Consider the following 14,975-nt stretch of genomic DNA (forward strand, 5'->3'; position numbering starts at 1 on the left):
CTTATAAGTTGTACTTACCTTAAGTTCTCTCTGTATATAATCCATGCGTGTAAAATAGTTATGTTTCTAATGTCTGCAGCTATGGCCAACATTACCATTTTTCCATGGTAATGACATTGTCTATGCTAGTGTCCACTTTTCCCAACATCAGGCAGATCATGTTCACACCCAAATTAGACCATCTCTGACCAAAAGTCACAGGAAGGAAAAGGAGGAAGAAGCAGAGATGCTCACATTTAGGAGTGCAAGTACCACAGCAGGGTGAGTTCCTTCTCACACAACATCTATCTGACTAAAAGTAGATTTTTTTTGTTGTTTTTTTAAATAATGTTTGTCTTTTTTTGATCACTGGTCAACATACATATTACATCAATATCATACCTACAGAAACCAAGAAGCAGCAGCAGATCCAGCTCCTCTGTACGATACAAACCCGACTTGGAAAGCCAAGTCGTAAGCTAATTTTTCCATGGTAATGTTTTAATATCTTTTTAAAAAGAGATAAGTGTGAATATAATGCACGCATGCACAGTGCTTAACACATTTATTAGACCATCTATCATAAAAACAAAAAGAAACAAATCATGCAGAAATCTGCCAAAAACTAACTAAAACATATATTATTATTGATTAGGCAGCTGTGGCGTAAACCTTACATTGGGTAGTGATCTAATAAATGGTTTTTGTATTATATTTTTACTGGTAAGTTTGTCCAGAAATACGCTTACATCATAATTTTAAAGACAATTTTAAAATCTGACTGACACTTTTTTTTTTCTTGTGTCTCTTCTACCCGTCTGCCTGCAGATATCACAACAAATTAATTTGGAGTTGAGCAACATCAATCACCAACTTCCTGGATAATCATACCAATCATTGTTTCTGCTTGAGTAACCAGAACCTTAAAACCCACATCTCTGTGATGTGCTGACCACCCCCTCAATTTCCATACATTATAGATATTTCTGGTATATTGTGCTGCGTTTGTGTTTTGGAGCACACAAAAATGACAATGATAATAATAATATTTTATTTTGCATAGAATCAGAGAACATTGGTGTAGCAGCCAAGGCCACCTCATGGGGTACAAATTGTATTTCTGCAAAACTATCTTTATCTTGTCCTGTCAACTCTAAATGCAGAATACTATGATATAACTGTCTGCAGCTTACAGATTGTACACGTTCGTCATTAATCAGTGATGAACATTATATTATCATGAACAATCAATGATTATGTTTCTATATATTTGAGGATCATTTTGTATGTATCGCAAGCCATGTTTACATGGACACAAGTAAATCAATTAAGAATGTGACCGAAATAAAAATGCTTCATGCCAATTGGATGATTCTAACCCAATCAAGCTCGTTCACATCACAATTTCTTTCTGATCAAAACAGGTGGCTTATACTGTTTATTAATGTGATTGGTGTGCATGGAAACACCTTTCCTGATGTTTGGGGTAAAATTATCCTTATTCTGCATGCATGTGTTACCTCCTAAAGGAGAGAGAAGTATGTACTGCTGGGCTTGTAGCTTCATTAAAGACACCAGCATACACACAATTAATATGGGAGAAGAAAAATGATACAAAAGTCCCAAAAGAGAGAGGAGACAAACCAAAATCAGTGGCATGTAGAAAGGTGATGATAAAGGGCGTTTGTTTCCATCGAAAATCACAACTTTTTCTTTTACTATTTCTGGATGAATCTGCCTATGATTTAGTCTGTTCAAATGCTTGATGCATTTAGAAAAGTCCCCTGATTTAAGGTTTAAAGCACAAATTCTTCTGACTGTGAAGCACATCTAAACATGGCTATAGATTTTTCAATTAGTTCTTAGATTAATGTAGATTAATCCAGATCTGTCAGTGAATGCAAGGTTTAGCAGTTTATTGCATGCTTTTTGTCTTCTACTGTTAAAGTTAGATGTGAGGCCAAAGGATGCCATTTTATAGCAACAATGTGCATCTGAAATGTTTGTGCACATAGCATTAGTAGACACAAGCATTTGTGTGCAAGCTAAAAACATATAGTGGCTCTATAAACAGTAGCTAACATGCTTATAAAAGTTTCTACTTGACAAAGAAAAAAGAAAAAGAAATGACATATAATCTAAAGAGTTGAGTATTTTTTTGCTAATCAAATAGTAGTTTCCTTTTGCTGCCAGCAGGTGTTTGTAAATAATGAAATAATTTATTCCTACTATACAGTGACCAGGGCTGGACTGGGACCAAAATATGCCCTGGTGGCCCACTATGATTATTTCTACCACATGCAAAAGCACACATGACATACCAGAGGATATATGGACTGTTAATTTCACTAGTGTTATTTCTCTGGTTACCTATCAATGATAGATCCTGCATTTTAGTAAAGCACAGTTTTAAATATGTTTTAAAATATTACATGATAATAACTGTAACGCCTGCAAACTGTAACTTCAAGGCAGGCTAAAATACCTCTAAACTGGACACCAAGTCTACTCGTAGCATTATTTAAAAATGAAGGCTATAAAGACATTTCTCTCTCTCATACACACACAGTTTGTGCACTGACACCTAACTCTATTGATTAATACTATTATGCAGGTTTTAACTCTGACTGAATAAAATGAGTCTTGTAGTCATTTCTAACTTTTTTCTTCTTTTTTTTTACATTTTCTGCTTTAATTACTAATATTATTAGTAGTAGTAGTAGAAGTAGTGTACACTGACTATGTGTAAGCTTACGTGTATGCAAGGCCCCCCAACACCACACACACACACACACACACACACACACACACACACACACACACACACACACACACACACACACACACACACACACATGTGGTCTCTCTCTCACACACGTTTTTTTATTTTTTATTTTATTGCTATGTCTGGTTTTATTACTGTGTGCATATTAGTATTGTATAGCACTTCGGTCTACCAGGTGTGTTTTTAAAGTGCTATATAAATAAATGATGATGATGATGATGATGATGATGATACTCGCAACCAGTAGCGGTTTTAGATACGGGCGACATGGGCGGTGTCGCCCGTATCGCCCCGGGGCGACATCGTGGTGGGGGGCGGCATCACGGGCATCGGCAAAAAAAAAAAAAAAATGCTCGTACTCATGCTGCCCCGACGTCAGCCAGCGCATATTGGGAATGGTACAGGCACCGATTGGTTTTCTATCGCCCATTTGCTGGGAGTAAGGGCGCCCTCCGTTTGCGAGGTGAGCTTGCTGCTTGCGGAACAGGGAGGAGAGGGCTGTCTGGAGCAGCGTCTAATAACTCGCAAAATAAAACAGAATAAAAAGAAACCAACAAACACAAAAACACCAGACATCATGATACAGACTTATAATCTGCACCGATGTTCTTTTTCAAAATTCTATACACGAAAAGTGAGCGCGAGAGCCCTCGGTGCGCCTGCTCGCTGCTGAAGTCAAAGTAAACTTTATTGTCATCTCCGCTACAGTCCAGTATATGGAGAGACGAGACAACGAGGCTCCAGTTACAGCAGTGCAAGTAAACAAACAATATATATAAGAAGAGTAAGAAAATAAATATACACTTTAGGACTCGGGGTAAAGGGCTCAATAACAATTTAAAATTTAAAGTTTGATTATTTAAAGTCTCACACACAACCCTTCGAAAGGGGAGGGGGGCCGGCTGCTTCCATATAGAGCACATTTCATTTATAATGTTGTAAATCCAAGCCCATTATTTATTCATTATTTGAATCCTGGGTTGTGCGAAATCTCAGAAATAAACCTTAGACAAAGTGAATCTGTGAACTAAGGTGTAGGTCTGTTAGGTTATGTTGTGCTGATCCTTGGGTTGAGGGATGGCTGTTCATACTGGAGTGCAAAATTAAAACCAATGTAAGATGGACAAGAAAAGTTCAAATCCATCAGGTCCTCAGTTTAGAAAAAAGAGAAAAGAAGAGGAGGAGAAACGAGCAACAGATACAGGTAAGCAGATGTGTCATTGGATAATGGCAGGTCATCCTGAAACAATCAGAATCAGAATACTTTAAGGAAATTATGTGGGTTACAGTTGCTCCAAGAAGAAAATGGTAAAAATAGCAACCTAAATGGCGCAAAAAACTAAAAATATCACATGATTCAGTACATTTTAGAACCTCATTTAGCTCCTATTTGAATGAATCCTTTTCTGTCTTTGTTTCCTCTCTCTCCTCTGACTCTCAGCTTCTTACATCAGTGGATTTTGACCTGTTCTGTCATGGCCCTCTGTCCTTCAGGTACACGTCTGCCTTTGGTCTTTCTCTTCCTCCCTTACTTGCTATGTATGCATGTATTTATGTATGTACGTGTAGAAAAAAAATAATCCAACTCAGAGTTGTCTTGTATTCATTCTGAAGGTAAATACTTTTTGTACAAAGTATCAGTATTGGATCAGTAACAGCCTGAATTTTACTTGGTATCACATCGGAAAGAAAATCAGTGCTATCTCACTCATCACCATCACCTGATTGCATCCACCTGGACCAAACCAAATCATAAGGAGTGGGGAGGCGGGATCAGAGGCAAATTTGGATTTTATTCATCATTGCCCCCCAAAAACCTAATGCTAGGAAATATACACAATTATAAGTACTTTGTGAAGCAAATATAATGTTATTGTAACTAGTTAGAAATATTCTTTTAAAAAAAAAAGTATTGACTGTTCTGTTTTCTCGGGCCTCTGTCAGTCATGGGCCCTTAGAATCGTCAGCACTTTTCTCCACCTTTTGGGGCCCCTGTTTTTGGCTGTAAAGTCAGTCAGAGAGCCTGCAGTGTTTTCTTCACAGTGGTTGCCACGGCATTTGTTTCTGATGACAGCTCATTGAACTGTTTTTTTACAAAATTGCCTGGCTTGAGCAGCTGGGTGTGGGACTTTACTAAAAGCTCAGAGAGAGGAGACACCAGCATCTGAACAGAGACTCAAACCAGCAACCTGCAGCTCCCTGCTTGGCTGCTCCAGTTTTCTCCTCACTCATGTTGCCCACCAGTGATTTCTAGCTGCCCACCCACACAGCAGGCTAGAATATGCGCTGAGCCTCAGCACCCAATACTTGGACATGTTTTCTTTATTAAACAATGAACCAGACCCCAAAAAGTAAACAGCTGTTATTGCTAGGCAACGGGAGCAGCATTTGGAGATGCAGCACCTGACATTCCTGACCATGTGGGCGGAGCATGCATGGAATGGAATGTTCAGTAGAACTGTGCAACACAAGCACTTAGTTACAGCATGTTTCATTGTATCCAGACACAGCTAGAGACAGCATCTCTGTGCAGGACAAACGACAGTTGACGAAGAAAACATCGAAAACTTCACTTCACTCCTCTACAAAACGTTGGCTCCTTTGTTTAAAAGGCCAAAATGAATCGAGGGAGAACGAGAAGAGGATTGGCGAGTGCTTCACCTCACAATACAGTACAGCTGATTAACCTGCAAGACGAATTTCAAATGATACAGGCTGAAAATGTCAAATTAAAAGAAGAGGCAGAAAAATCAAGAGGAGAAGCTAAAAATTCAAAGTTTGAAACTGAAGTAGTATTGCAGGAATTACTGCATGTGGGTCTCAAACTTAAAGGAGAGAAAATGGGAAAACAACAGGCAGAAAAGGAGAATGAAAACATAAAGAAAGAACTGTTGGAAGCTCAAAAAGCATTGGAGGAAGAGAAAACCACAGCACAAGAAGCCAAAAATAAATATCAAACTGCAAAGAAGGAGGCAGGAAATGTGATGCAGGAATTACAGGAGGTGCAGGAAGCTTTTGAAGAGGAAAAAAGGAAAATGCAGTTGGCAACACAAGAAGCTGTAAATGTAACAGCTGAAGCTGAAACACTAAGAAAGGAATTACTGCATGTAAAGCAACAACTTGAAGAGGAGAAAAAACGTAAACATGAGGCAGAAAATGAGATTGAAAATTTGAAGAAAGAATTGTTGGAAGCGCAAAAAGTGTTGGAGGAAGAGAAAATTAAAATACAGGAAGCAAAGAAAGAAATGGAAGATACAAAGAGTCACACTGAAAACATGAAGAAGGAACTGATGAAAGTGCAAGAAGAACTTGCAGAAGAGAAAATTGAGGTGAAGGTATTCAAGAAAGAAATGACGGTGACCAAGAAAGACTGCAAAGACGCACTCAAAGAAATACGAAAGCACAAAAAGGAAGCTAAAGAGCTCCTCAAACAGAAAGTGAAACTGGCCAAACAGCAGCTGAAAGAAAAACTTAAAGATGCCGAGGAGCAGCTCAACAAAACCTTAAACGAACTGAGGGCAAAAGAAAAGAAAGCCGAGGACAGGAGGGGATTCTGGAGCAGACTGCTGAGAAAGAACTGACCCAGCAGCATCAAGTTTGAGGACATCAATAGTTTCTTCCTCCTTCCCCCTCTCTCCACCTTTCTTTCACCCCATCCTTCTTCTTGGGACGTTTGTTTGTTTTTTTAAAACTCTAATCTAAATACATGTACTGAAATACACAAATAAAATTGCCATAACTTGACTTCATGTTGCCTGCTTCTTTTCTTGTGTGTCTGTGGATGTAAAACAGTAACACACTTTCTGCTCTGTGTCTTTAATTGTAAATAAATGCAATATGTTTTCATTTTAAAATGCAGTGCAAAAAACTTCTGCTCTAAATCTTTTTTTTTTTTAGCAAAAAGCTTTTTTTTTTTGCCTGTTGTGGAAGTTTTCCATTTAAATAAAGCCTGCAGACCAGCGGTGAGCGGTAGCTAACATTCTTTAACTGGCTGCGTTGCAACATTTAGGTAACACTCCCATGACCGCACTGCCACTTCCACAAGAACTGCTTCTCGATTTCCTTCCTTAACCCTTTCGTTTGGAGCTGATCTGACCCACTCAGATCAATACTTTGATTCCATTCAATCGATAAGCGATAGCTCTCACTCCACCTAGTTTGTATGTTGTTGTACATTTAGGTTTCCCAATATGAATTACCTTAACCTCCTAAGACCCGAACTCTTTCATGGCATGCATTTTTAATTTTTCTTTGCTGGGTTGACTGGGGGTGAATGTAAAAACAAAAGAAATGTAAAAACAAAGAATTAACAGTTTGTTTGTTTTTTTACCTAACTTTTGTTTTTGAGAAAAATGAGATCCACATATGACATTTGTTTCAAATTTTGATAGAACAGTGGCAGTATAATGTCCTTGTAAGTGGATATCAGGCCCTTGTAGAGAAAAATTAAGTATTTTGGTCTAGACGTCCCAAAATGTGATGTCCACATATGTGGACTCCAGGGGTCCGTTCTTCGTACCTCGCTTACTACATCCGAGATCAAATGACACATCCAAGATCAAACCATTGCGCTAACCGTGAGCTCGCTAATCCGGTTCTCCGAAAACACCTTCCGTTGACGATTAGTACAGCTGGACGCAGTAATGTGACATCACTGGGTGTCGTAAAAGGGGCTACGCATCGATAGTAGAAACATTGATCGGCAACCCTCTGATTGGTCGGCGAAAATGTCGAAGGAGCGCGCTCGGTATTTTTCGGCAGCAGAGCAAGAACTCTTGAGTGAGGGGTTTTAGGAGTTTCAGAGTCTAATTAAAACGCAAGGGAACACTGTAAAGGCTGCAAAAGCAAGGAGCGAGGGCTGGCAGGAAGTTGCTGACAAATTAAACTCGTAAGTAATTTAATAATAACAATAATAATGGAGTGGATCTATATAGCGCTTTTCAAGGCACCCAAAGCGCTGTACAATGCCACTATTCAGTCACTCTCACATTCACACACTGGTGGAGGCAGCTACGGTTGTAGCCACAGCTGCCCTGGGGCAGACTGACAGAAGCCAGGCTGCCATATCGCGCCATCGGCCCCTCTGGCCAACACCAGTAGGCGGTAGGGTAGATTTATTATATTACACTATATTATCCAATATTATATTACATAATATTATAATATGTTATATTATATCCCCTTTCACATTAGAGCCACAACAGGACCCACTAGAACATGGGAACAAGTAAAAGTGAAATATAAGAATATTCTACAGAATGGTAATATTTATCACTTATATTGCTTTTCGTCTCTTGGAAAGAGACCCTGAAATAATCTGTTTGTTTGTTTATAACAGCAACCAAGAAAAGGGCAGAGCAAAAAAAGACAGGTGGTGGTCCTGCACCCCCTCGTCAACAAGTTGGTTAAGTGAATAATACCCTCACGGGAAAATCGATATCTCTCTATGAGCACACTGTCGCGCTGAGCTAAAGGATCCTGTCTGTCCCGCAATATACGCTGAATTCTGAGGACTCTCCTTATCAATCTTGCACCTTCCGCAATGGGCTGCTCGCGTATACGGACAGGACATGGCTGCGACAGGCTTCCCAAATCCACCTTCGCTTTTATAGCCGTGGTCTCTCATCTTGATTACACGAAGTAATTTGCAATTACTACTCTGAAATATGAATTACATCTGTAATAATCACATACATGTAATAGAATGTTAATAGTACATTTCCCTTTTTTAGGAAATGACCTGTATGTATCTGTGTGAAATCAATAAAAGGATCAAGTGCTGCATTATCTTTAGTTACATTGATAATATTTATTTATGGTACAACAGTGGTAAAATATCGCTGTTGCTTTCGTATAAATGAAGCGGACATACCTGAGTGGCCGCGATCTAATCTTGTTTACATAAAGTAAACCTGCTCGGGAGCAGGTTTACGCTTACGGCTCTGTTGCTATGGCAGCAAGTCCCGGATGAGCTTCGGGGAACCGAACGATCCAGGATCACGCAAAATCGTCAACAATCAAATCCAGCTAACCTACTTAGCGAGGTACGAAGAACAGGCCCCAGGTCCAAGAAGGTAAAACTGAATTTGTTGAGATCTCGTGTTACATAAATAAAAGTTGTAAAACTAGTTCTTCGTCTCTCTATAAATGTCTTTGGTTGTGTTGAGCTGAGGTTTGGAATTAGAACGCAGTAAAATAGCCCTTTAAGACTTAATAGAAAATATTAAGGGGCTACATGTGCACAGAAACCAGAGCGTCCCGGGTTTACTGGCATCATACTGATTATTAATGGGAAGAGGAAGGAAGTGTGATTAGTTTAACAGCTTGACTTCTGTCTTCTACTTACTGAACTGATCACTGAAAAACATTACCGTTAAAAGACAGCACCTTTCTCTATGGTAAGTCGAGGTTCATGTTTTAATGTAGTTATTTGATCGATTTTTTTTACAGTAAAATGCAATAACTCAATTTTTTACTGATGTAATTTTCTTTGAAGTAGCAGAGAAAGATGAGAGGAGCAGCCATGAGTGTAACTGCAGCAGCAGTGAGTGGATTTGTTGGACTGCTTCTCACTGTGTCAGGTACTGAATACCTAAATTTTACAACAAAGGCTAAGCGAGTTACATTTACTTTAAAAGTTTACAAATATGATGTTTAAAATTATTGTGTTCATTAAAGAGGGATATTATTGTGCCAATGAACTGGTCTCCACAGATAAAGATTTTCACATATTCAGCATCTCTCATTAGCTTTATAAATACATAGACATGTAGACATAGGACTGTTTGATATAACTTTCTGTGGGTCTGATAGTAGTTTATCTGAAGGATTCAGTGATGAGTGTCTGTACTAAAAAAGGGAACCAAACCTCATAAATTAATTTTCATAACTTTCCATTCTGTATTTAGCTACTTGTAAATGAGCCGTTAGAGACCTACGAATACAGCAACAGGAGCATGAAGCACTTCTGTTTTATGTAAAACTCATCATCAGACTCATTAGAGAGAAGAGAAGTAAAAGATGAACATCTGGGACTCACAAAAACAGCGTTTAGGTTACAAAGTCCTATTTATCTCCTCCTGCAGGCTTGCAGTCTCTTTGTTCACTATAGCTTAATACATGAAGAAATCCCAACTCATGAACATAAAGTGTGACAGTGTGATGAAAAAGAGAGAGCTCTACTTTCATAGTAACACATCTTTTTTGGTTTCCATGTTTTCTTAGAATAAAGAAACCTTATACAAGTGTTTCCATTATTAATGTCACTGTGATTGTGTCTGTAGTGTCTGATGTGCTCTGTGTTACAGCGGTACTGGGTCAGACTGGTTGGTCAGTGACTTACACTTCCACTCACATCTGCGCATTAAAAGGATCAACAGTGGACATAGGCTGCAGCTACAGTTACCTAAACAATAGGAACCGTGGAATCATGGTTCAGGAAAGATTTTGGTTTATTAGAAATGAGTATTATGGGCCAGTGGATTTGAGAACAGACCCAGACTACACAGGGCGGGTTGAGCACCAGTTTCATGAGAAGGACTGCACTCTGAGGATCACAGACCTGAGAGAGAGCGACTCAGCACAGTACAAGTTCAGATTCATAACAAATCAGCGTGATGGAAGTTATACTGGCTCACCTGGAGTCACTTTGACTGTCACAGGTAAGATTTTCATTGAAAATAAATATTGTGTTTGTCTTTCAGTCACTTGCTTTTAGCCATGTTGCTTACATTCAACCTGCTCTGAAGGTTTGTTTTTCCGTGTTCATTCACTTTGATGGTTTAGTTAAAATGAAGACGATTTGTTCTTTCCTTCCATATTCAGACCTACAGGTGAAGAGAAGAAAATCATCAGCCCACACAGAGCTGCAGTGTCACAGCAGCTGTGATGTAATTGATCCTCCATCATATGTTTGGTACAAAAATGGACAGAAAATAGAGGAAGAAACATCTCTGCGAGTCTCTGTTGGAGGTGATGACAGCAGCTATTCCTGTGCTGTTAAAGGACATGAGGGTTACCGCTCTGCTGCAGTGTGTGAGTTTACTCCACAGTGTCACTATGAAATGTCATGTAACATGTGAAATAAAATCTTCAATATTAGGGGAAAAAAAATCACAATTTAAAGATTTTCATCTCCTCCAGATGATCCAAAGCTTCCCTCTGTGTCAGTGAGTCCCTCTGCTGAGATAGTGGAGGGCAGTTCAGTGACTCTGACCTGTAGCAGTGATGCTAACCCAGCAGCTAGTTACACCTGGTACAAGGAGGATGGTCAAACACCTCTGAGTAAGGAGTGGTGGCTCTCCTTCAGCTCCATCCAGCCCTCTGACTCTGGACAGTATTACTGTACTGCTGAGAATGACCTGGGGAAGAGGACATCTGAATCCATCTTTATTGATGTGAAATGTGAGTGAATTTGCTTCAGTAATAGGTTTTCTTAAATGCATTCACTACCTTTCAAATGTCCTTAGTCCTTTTGTTTCTTCTATATTTCTCATTCACTCACACTGTGCCTAATAATCTGGCACTGTTTAATCTGTAGGAGGGATCTTATCAACAAATGTCTGTGTTGTTCTAACTTTTCCTGACAGACAACAAAACATTCACCAAGAACACAAAAAAGAAACCATTATTTCTACTTACTACTTACTACTTGTTTTGAAATCTGTCATCAGTGATCTACACATAACACAGGAACAACAACTATAACTATATCACTGGGTGTGAATAACAGAAAAAATAGAATTTAACTGCAATAGATTCATTCTTTAAAAAAAAAAAACAAGACTCCATATTCTAAAATGGTGCTGCACTCAGGTATGCACCACAAGTCATAAAAAAATATATTTTCTTTTATAGAAACGGAAATATAGAGAGAGACTGTTAAAATGATATGGATTTTTGGCTGGAGAGTAGAATTTAAATTTGAAGGAGTCTTCACACAGTACTAGATATCCCTACAACTCACACCGGTAAACACACACACACACACACTGATATTTGGTTATCTTGTTAATTTTAATAAATCTTGATATCTCCTCCAGATGCTCCAAAGCCTCCCTCTGTGTCAGTGCGTCCCTCTGGTGAAATCAAGGAGGGCACTTCAGTCACTCTGACCTGTAGCAGTGAAGCTAACCCAGCAGCTACGTATGTCTGGTACAAGATAAATGGAAGAACACCTCTCAGTAAAGAACGGCAGCTCTTCTTCAGCTCCATCCAGCCCTCTGACTCTGGACAGTATTACTGTATAGCTGCTAATACAGTGGGAAGTAGGACATCTGAATATGTTTCTATTAATGTGAAATGTGAGTGGTAATAATTTCATATATTTCACCCATCACACTTCTGTCTTTCATAGTGAGATGTTTTTTTTCTGTCCTTTTAAATATTTTTTAACATGAAGATTAATTTGAGATTGAAATACTAGACTTTCCGATGTTACATTATGTCAATATTTTATCATTTTCCCAAAATACTAAATGATTGTATAAATATATTTTCTTTTCCAGATGCTCCAAAGTTTGTGTCAGTGATGGTGAGCCCTTCTAATGAATTCAGGGAGGGCGGATCATTGACTCTGACCTGTAGCAGTGATGCTAATCCAGCAGCTCAATACTCCTGGTACAAGAAGAATGGACAAAAACCTCTCAGTAATGAACAGCAGCTCTCCTTCAGCTCCATCCAGCCCTCTGACTCTGGAGAGTATTACTGTAGAGCTCAGAACAAAGTGGGGAGGAAGAAATCTGAATATACCTCCATTGATGTCAAATGTAGGTGAACAAGTTTACCGTTTTACTCGATCACTTGCTTGTTTCCGATGCTATCCAATATAGATTTTGGGCCCCATCTCAAGATTTCCAGAATCTTTTGATGATATCATGTACTGCAGATGATCATGTATTGAAAGTCTTCACAATTTTACATTGAGGAACATTTTTCTGAAGTTGTTCCACAATTTACAGATAAGATTTTTTGTACCCAACCAAGCTAATTTTTTTTTTACCATTATTCTTTTCTTAAAATGATACTTTTTCCTCAGACATTTGATCTTTTCTCTATGCTCTATTTTGAAACATAACATAAGATTATGAGATTATCAAATCAGTGTCCCCACTGACACTTTAGGTAATAGGGTTATGTAAATATAGTGTAAACATTAAATCGATTGGCTGATGAAGTCATGATGTGGCTGAGAACACATCTCTGCTAGCACCATCCAGATCTCCTCACTGAGAAGCTCCTGTAGCATTAGATTCATTGAGTTGTTTGATTTGATCAATAATTCAACCTTTGAAGGAACTAATAACATGCTTTTGTCTCCCTGTGTTTCCTGCAGATGCTCCAAAGCCTCCCTCTGTGTCAGTGAGTCCGTCTGGTGAAATCACAGAGGGCACTGCAGTGACTCTGACCTGTAGCAGTGATGCTAACCCAGCAGCTACGTATGTCTGGTACAAGAAGAACAGCCAACCACTCAGCAAAAACCCACAGCTCATCTTCAGCTCCATCCAGTCCTCTGACTCTGGACAGTATTACTGTAGAGCTGTGAACAAGCTGGGGTCAAAACTTAAATCCATCACTATTGATGTGAAATGTGAGTGAAACTATGTATAGGCTATAGTAAGTGAAAATATGTATAATATCATCTTTCTTCTCCTCTGTCTATTTCATGATTACAGTCTGCAGTGACATTTATCACAGGTCAGACAGAGGAGAGCACGGCAGTGATTCTGCTGGTGATTTAATAATAATAACTCTTAAAAGAAATTCAAGGCTGCATGAGGTTTTAAAAACATGCATATTGCTCAACTTCTCTTCATTACTGAGAAAGTTTACATTTTAAACTGATGATACTGTAAGAACGTTTTATGCCAAGCTTGAAAAGTGGTTAAAAATGTATGGATAGATGATCTAGCCCTGCGAGAGGTTTAAAAGCTGTTCAGGGTGTATTGACGAGTGTGAGAAAATAGATGATAGTGACAATGACTTAGATGAGAATAACAACATCCAAGCATTGGCAGAAAAACACAAAGTTCCAGAAAAATTCTCAATGAAATGAACCTTTTGAGACTGGACAGAGTGTCACACCTTCATATTCTGCTGGTGTGAATGTTAATAACAGCAAACATGCTCATTTTACTGAAAGAACAGACAGTTGTGGAGTTAACAATAATAAACTGTCATTTGATCAGCTTATATTGTGTCTGAGGATGTTGAACTCCAGAACTCGACACTTACAGACTTGTTTGATGTGGTCAAAAATTCAAACATTGAGGTTTTTGATTTGGTCAAGTTTTCAGCCTTTGAAGGAAATAATACCATGTATTTATTTCCCTTTGTTTTCTCCTCCAGATGCTCCAAAGCCTCCCTCTGTGTCACTGAGTCCGTCTGGTGAAATCAAGGAGAACATTTCAGTGACTCTGACCTGTAGCAGTGATGCTAACCCAGCAGCTGGTTACACCTGGTACAAGGCAAACAATCGAACACCTCTCAGTACAGATTCACAGCTCTCCTTCAACTCCGTCCAGTCCGCCGACTCTGGAGAGTATTACTGTACAGCTGAGAACAGGCTGGGAGCATCAACACCTAAAAAACTTTCCGTTGATGTGAAATGTGAGTAAAACTGGTTGTTTCTTTAAGCTGATTACTCAGCGTTTGTTAACATTAACAGTCAGCTGCTACAGATCAATGAGCAGCTGCACTGGATGATGTAAAGGATGTATCATTTAGTAGCTCAGACTATGCTGTTAAACTGTGCTATATAAAAGTTCAAATACACAGTTACAAATGTTTTTTCCTCCAGATGCTCCAAAACTTCCCTCTGTGTCAGTGAGTCCCTCTGCTGATATAGTGGAGGGCAGTTCAGTCACTCTGACCTGTAGCAGTGATGCTAACCCAGCAGCTAATTACACCTGGTACAAGGAGGATGAAGACTCACCAAAAGCATCAGGACAGAACTTCACCATCACTGACATCACACCTGAACACAGTGGGAGTTATTCCTGTGTGGCCCAGAACAACAGAGGACATCATTACTCCACCTTACAGCTGACTGCATCAAGTAAGTGAAACCAGAAATGTTGATTAAACACTGAAAGTTATAACTCACCATCTGGACCTGGTGTGCCTTCCATTCAAAGGGCACTGCTCTTGTTAAATTATTTCTGTTTGGGGGAAACTATACTGTTCTCTGTTTGTGTATGTGAGTCATAAGCGA

The 14,975-nt window shown here is 39.0% G+C and overlaps 1 protein-coding gene across 1 annotated transcript in view; it reads left to right on the plus strand.

Annotated features, from left to right (window-relative positions):
* The first annotated feature begins 9,287 nt into the window (after positions 1 to 9,287).
* The window catches only part of LOC113024542 (hemicentin-1-like), a 37,264-nt gene continuing 31,576 nt past the window's right edge, over positions 9,288 to 14,975 (plus strand). Inside the window, exons 1-9 of the mRNA XM_026171725.1 lie at positions 9,288 to 9,345; positions 10,048 to 10,425; positions 10,589 to 10,798; positions 10,907 to 11,167; positions 11,806 to 12,066; positions 12,271 to 12,531; positions 13,098 to 13,352; positions 14,111 to 14,371; positions 14,562 to 14,819. Of these exons, the coding sequence (XP_026027510.1) occupies positions 9,288 to 9,345; positions 10,048 to 10,425; positions 10,589 to 10,798; positions 10,907 to 11,167; positions 11,806 to 12,066; positions 12,271 to 12,531; positions 13,098 to 13,352; positions 14,111 to 14,371; positions 14,562 to 14,819 (2,203 nt within the window). The remainder of the gene's footprint in view (positions 9,346 to 10,047; positions 10,426 to 10,588; positions 10,799 to 10,906; positions 11,168 to 11,805; positions 12,067 to 12,270; positions 12,532 to 13,097; positions 13,353 to 14,110; positions 14,372 to 14,561; positions 14,820 to 14,975) is intronic.

The sequence above is a fragment of the Astatotilapia calliptera genome, chromosome 6 (assembly GCF_900246225.1).
Source record: "Astatotilapia calliptera chromosome 6, fAstCal1.2, whole genome shotgun sequence".
NCBI lineage: Eukaryota > Metazoa > Chordata > Actinopteri > Cichliformes > Cichlidae > Astatotilapia > Astatotilapia calliptera.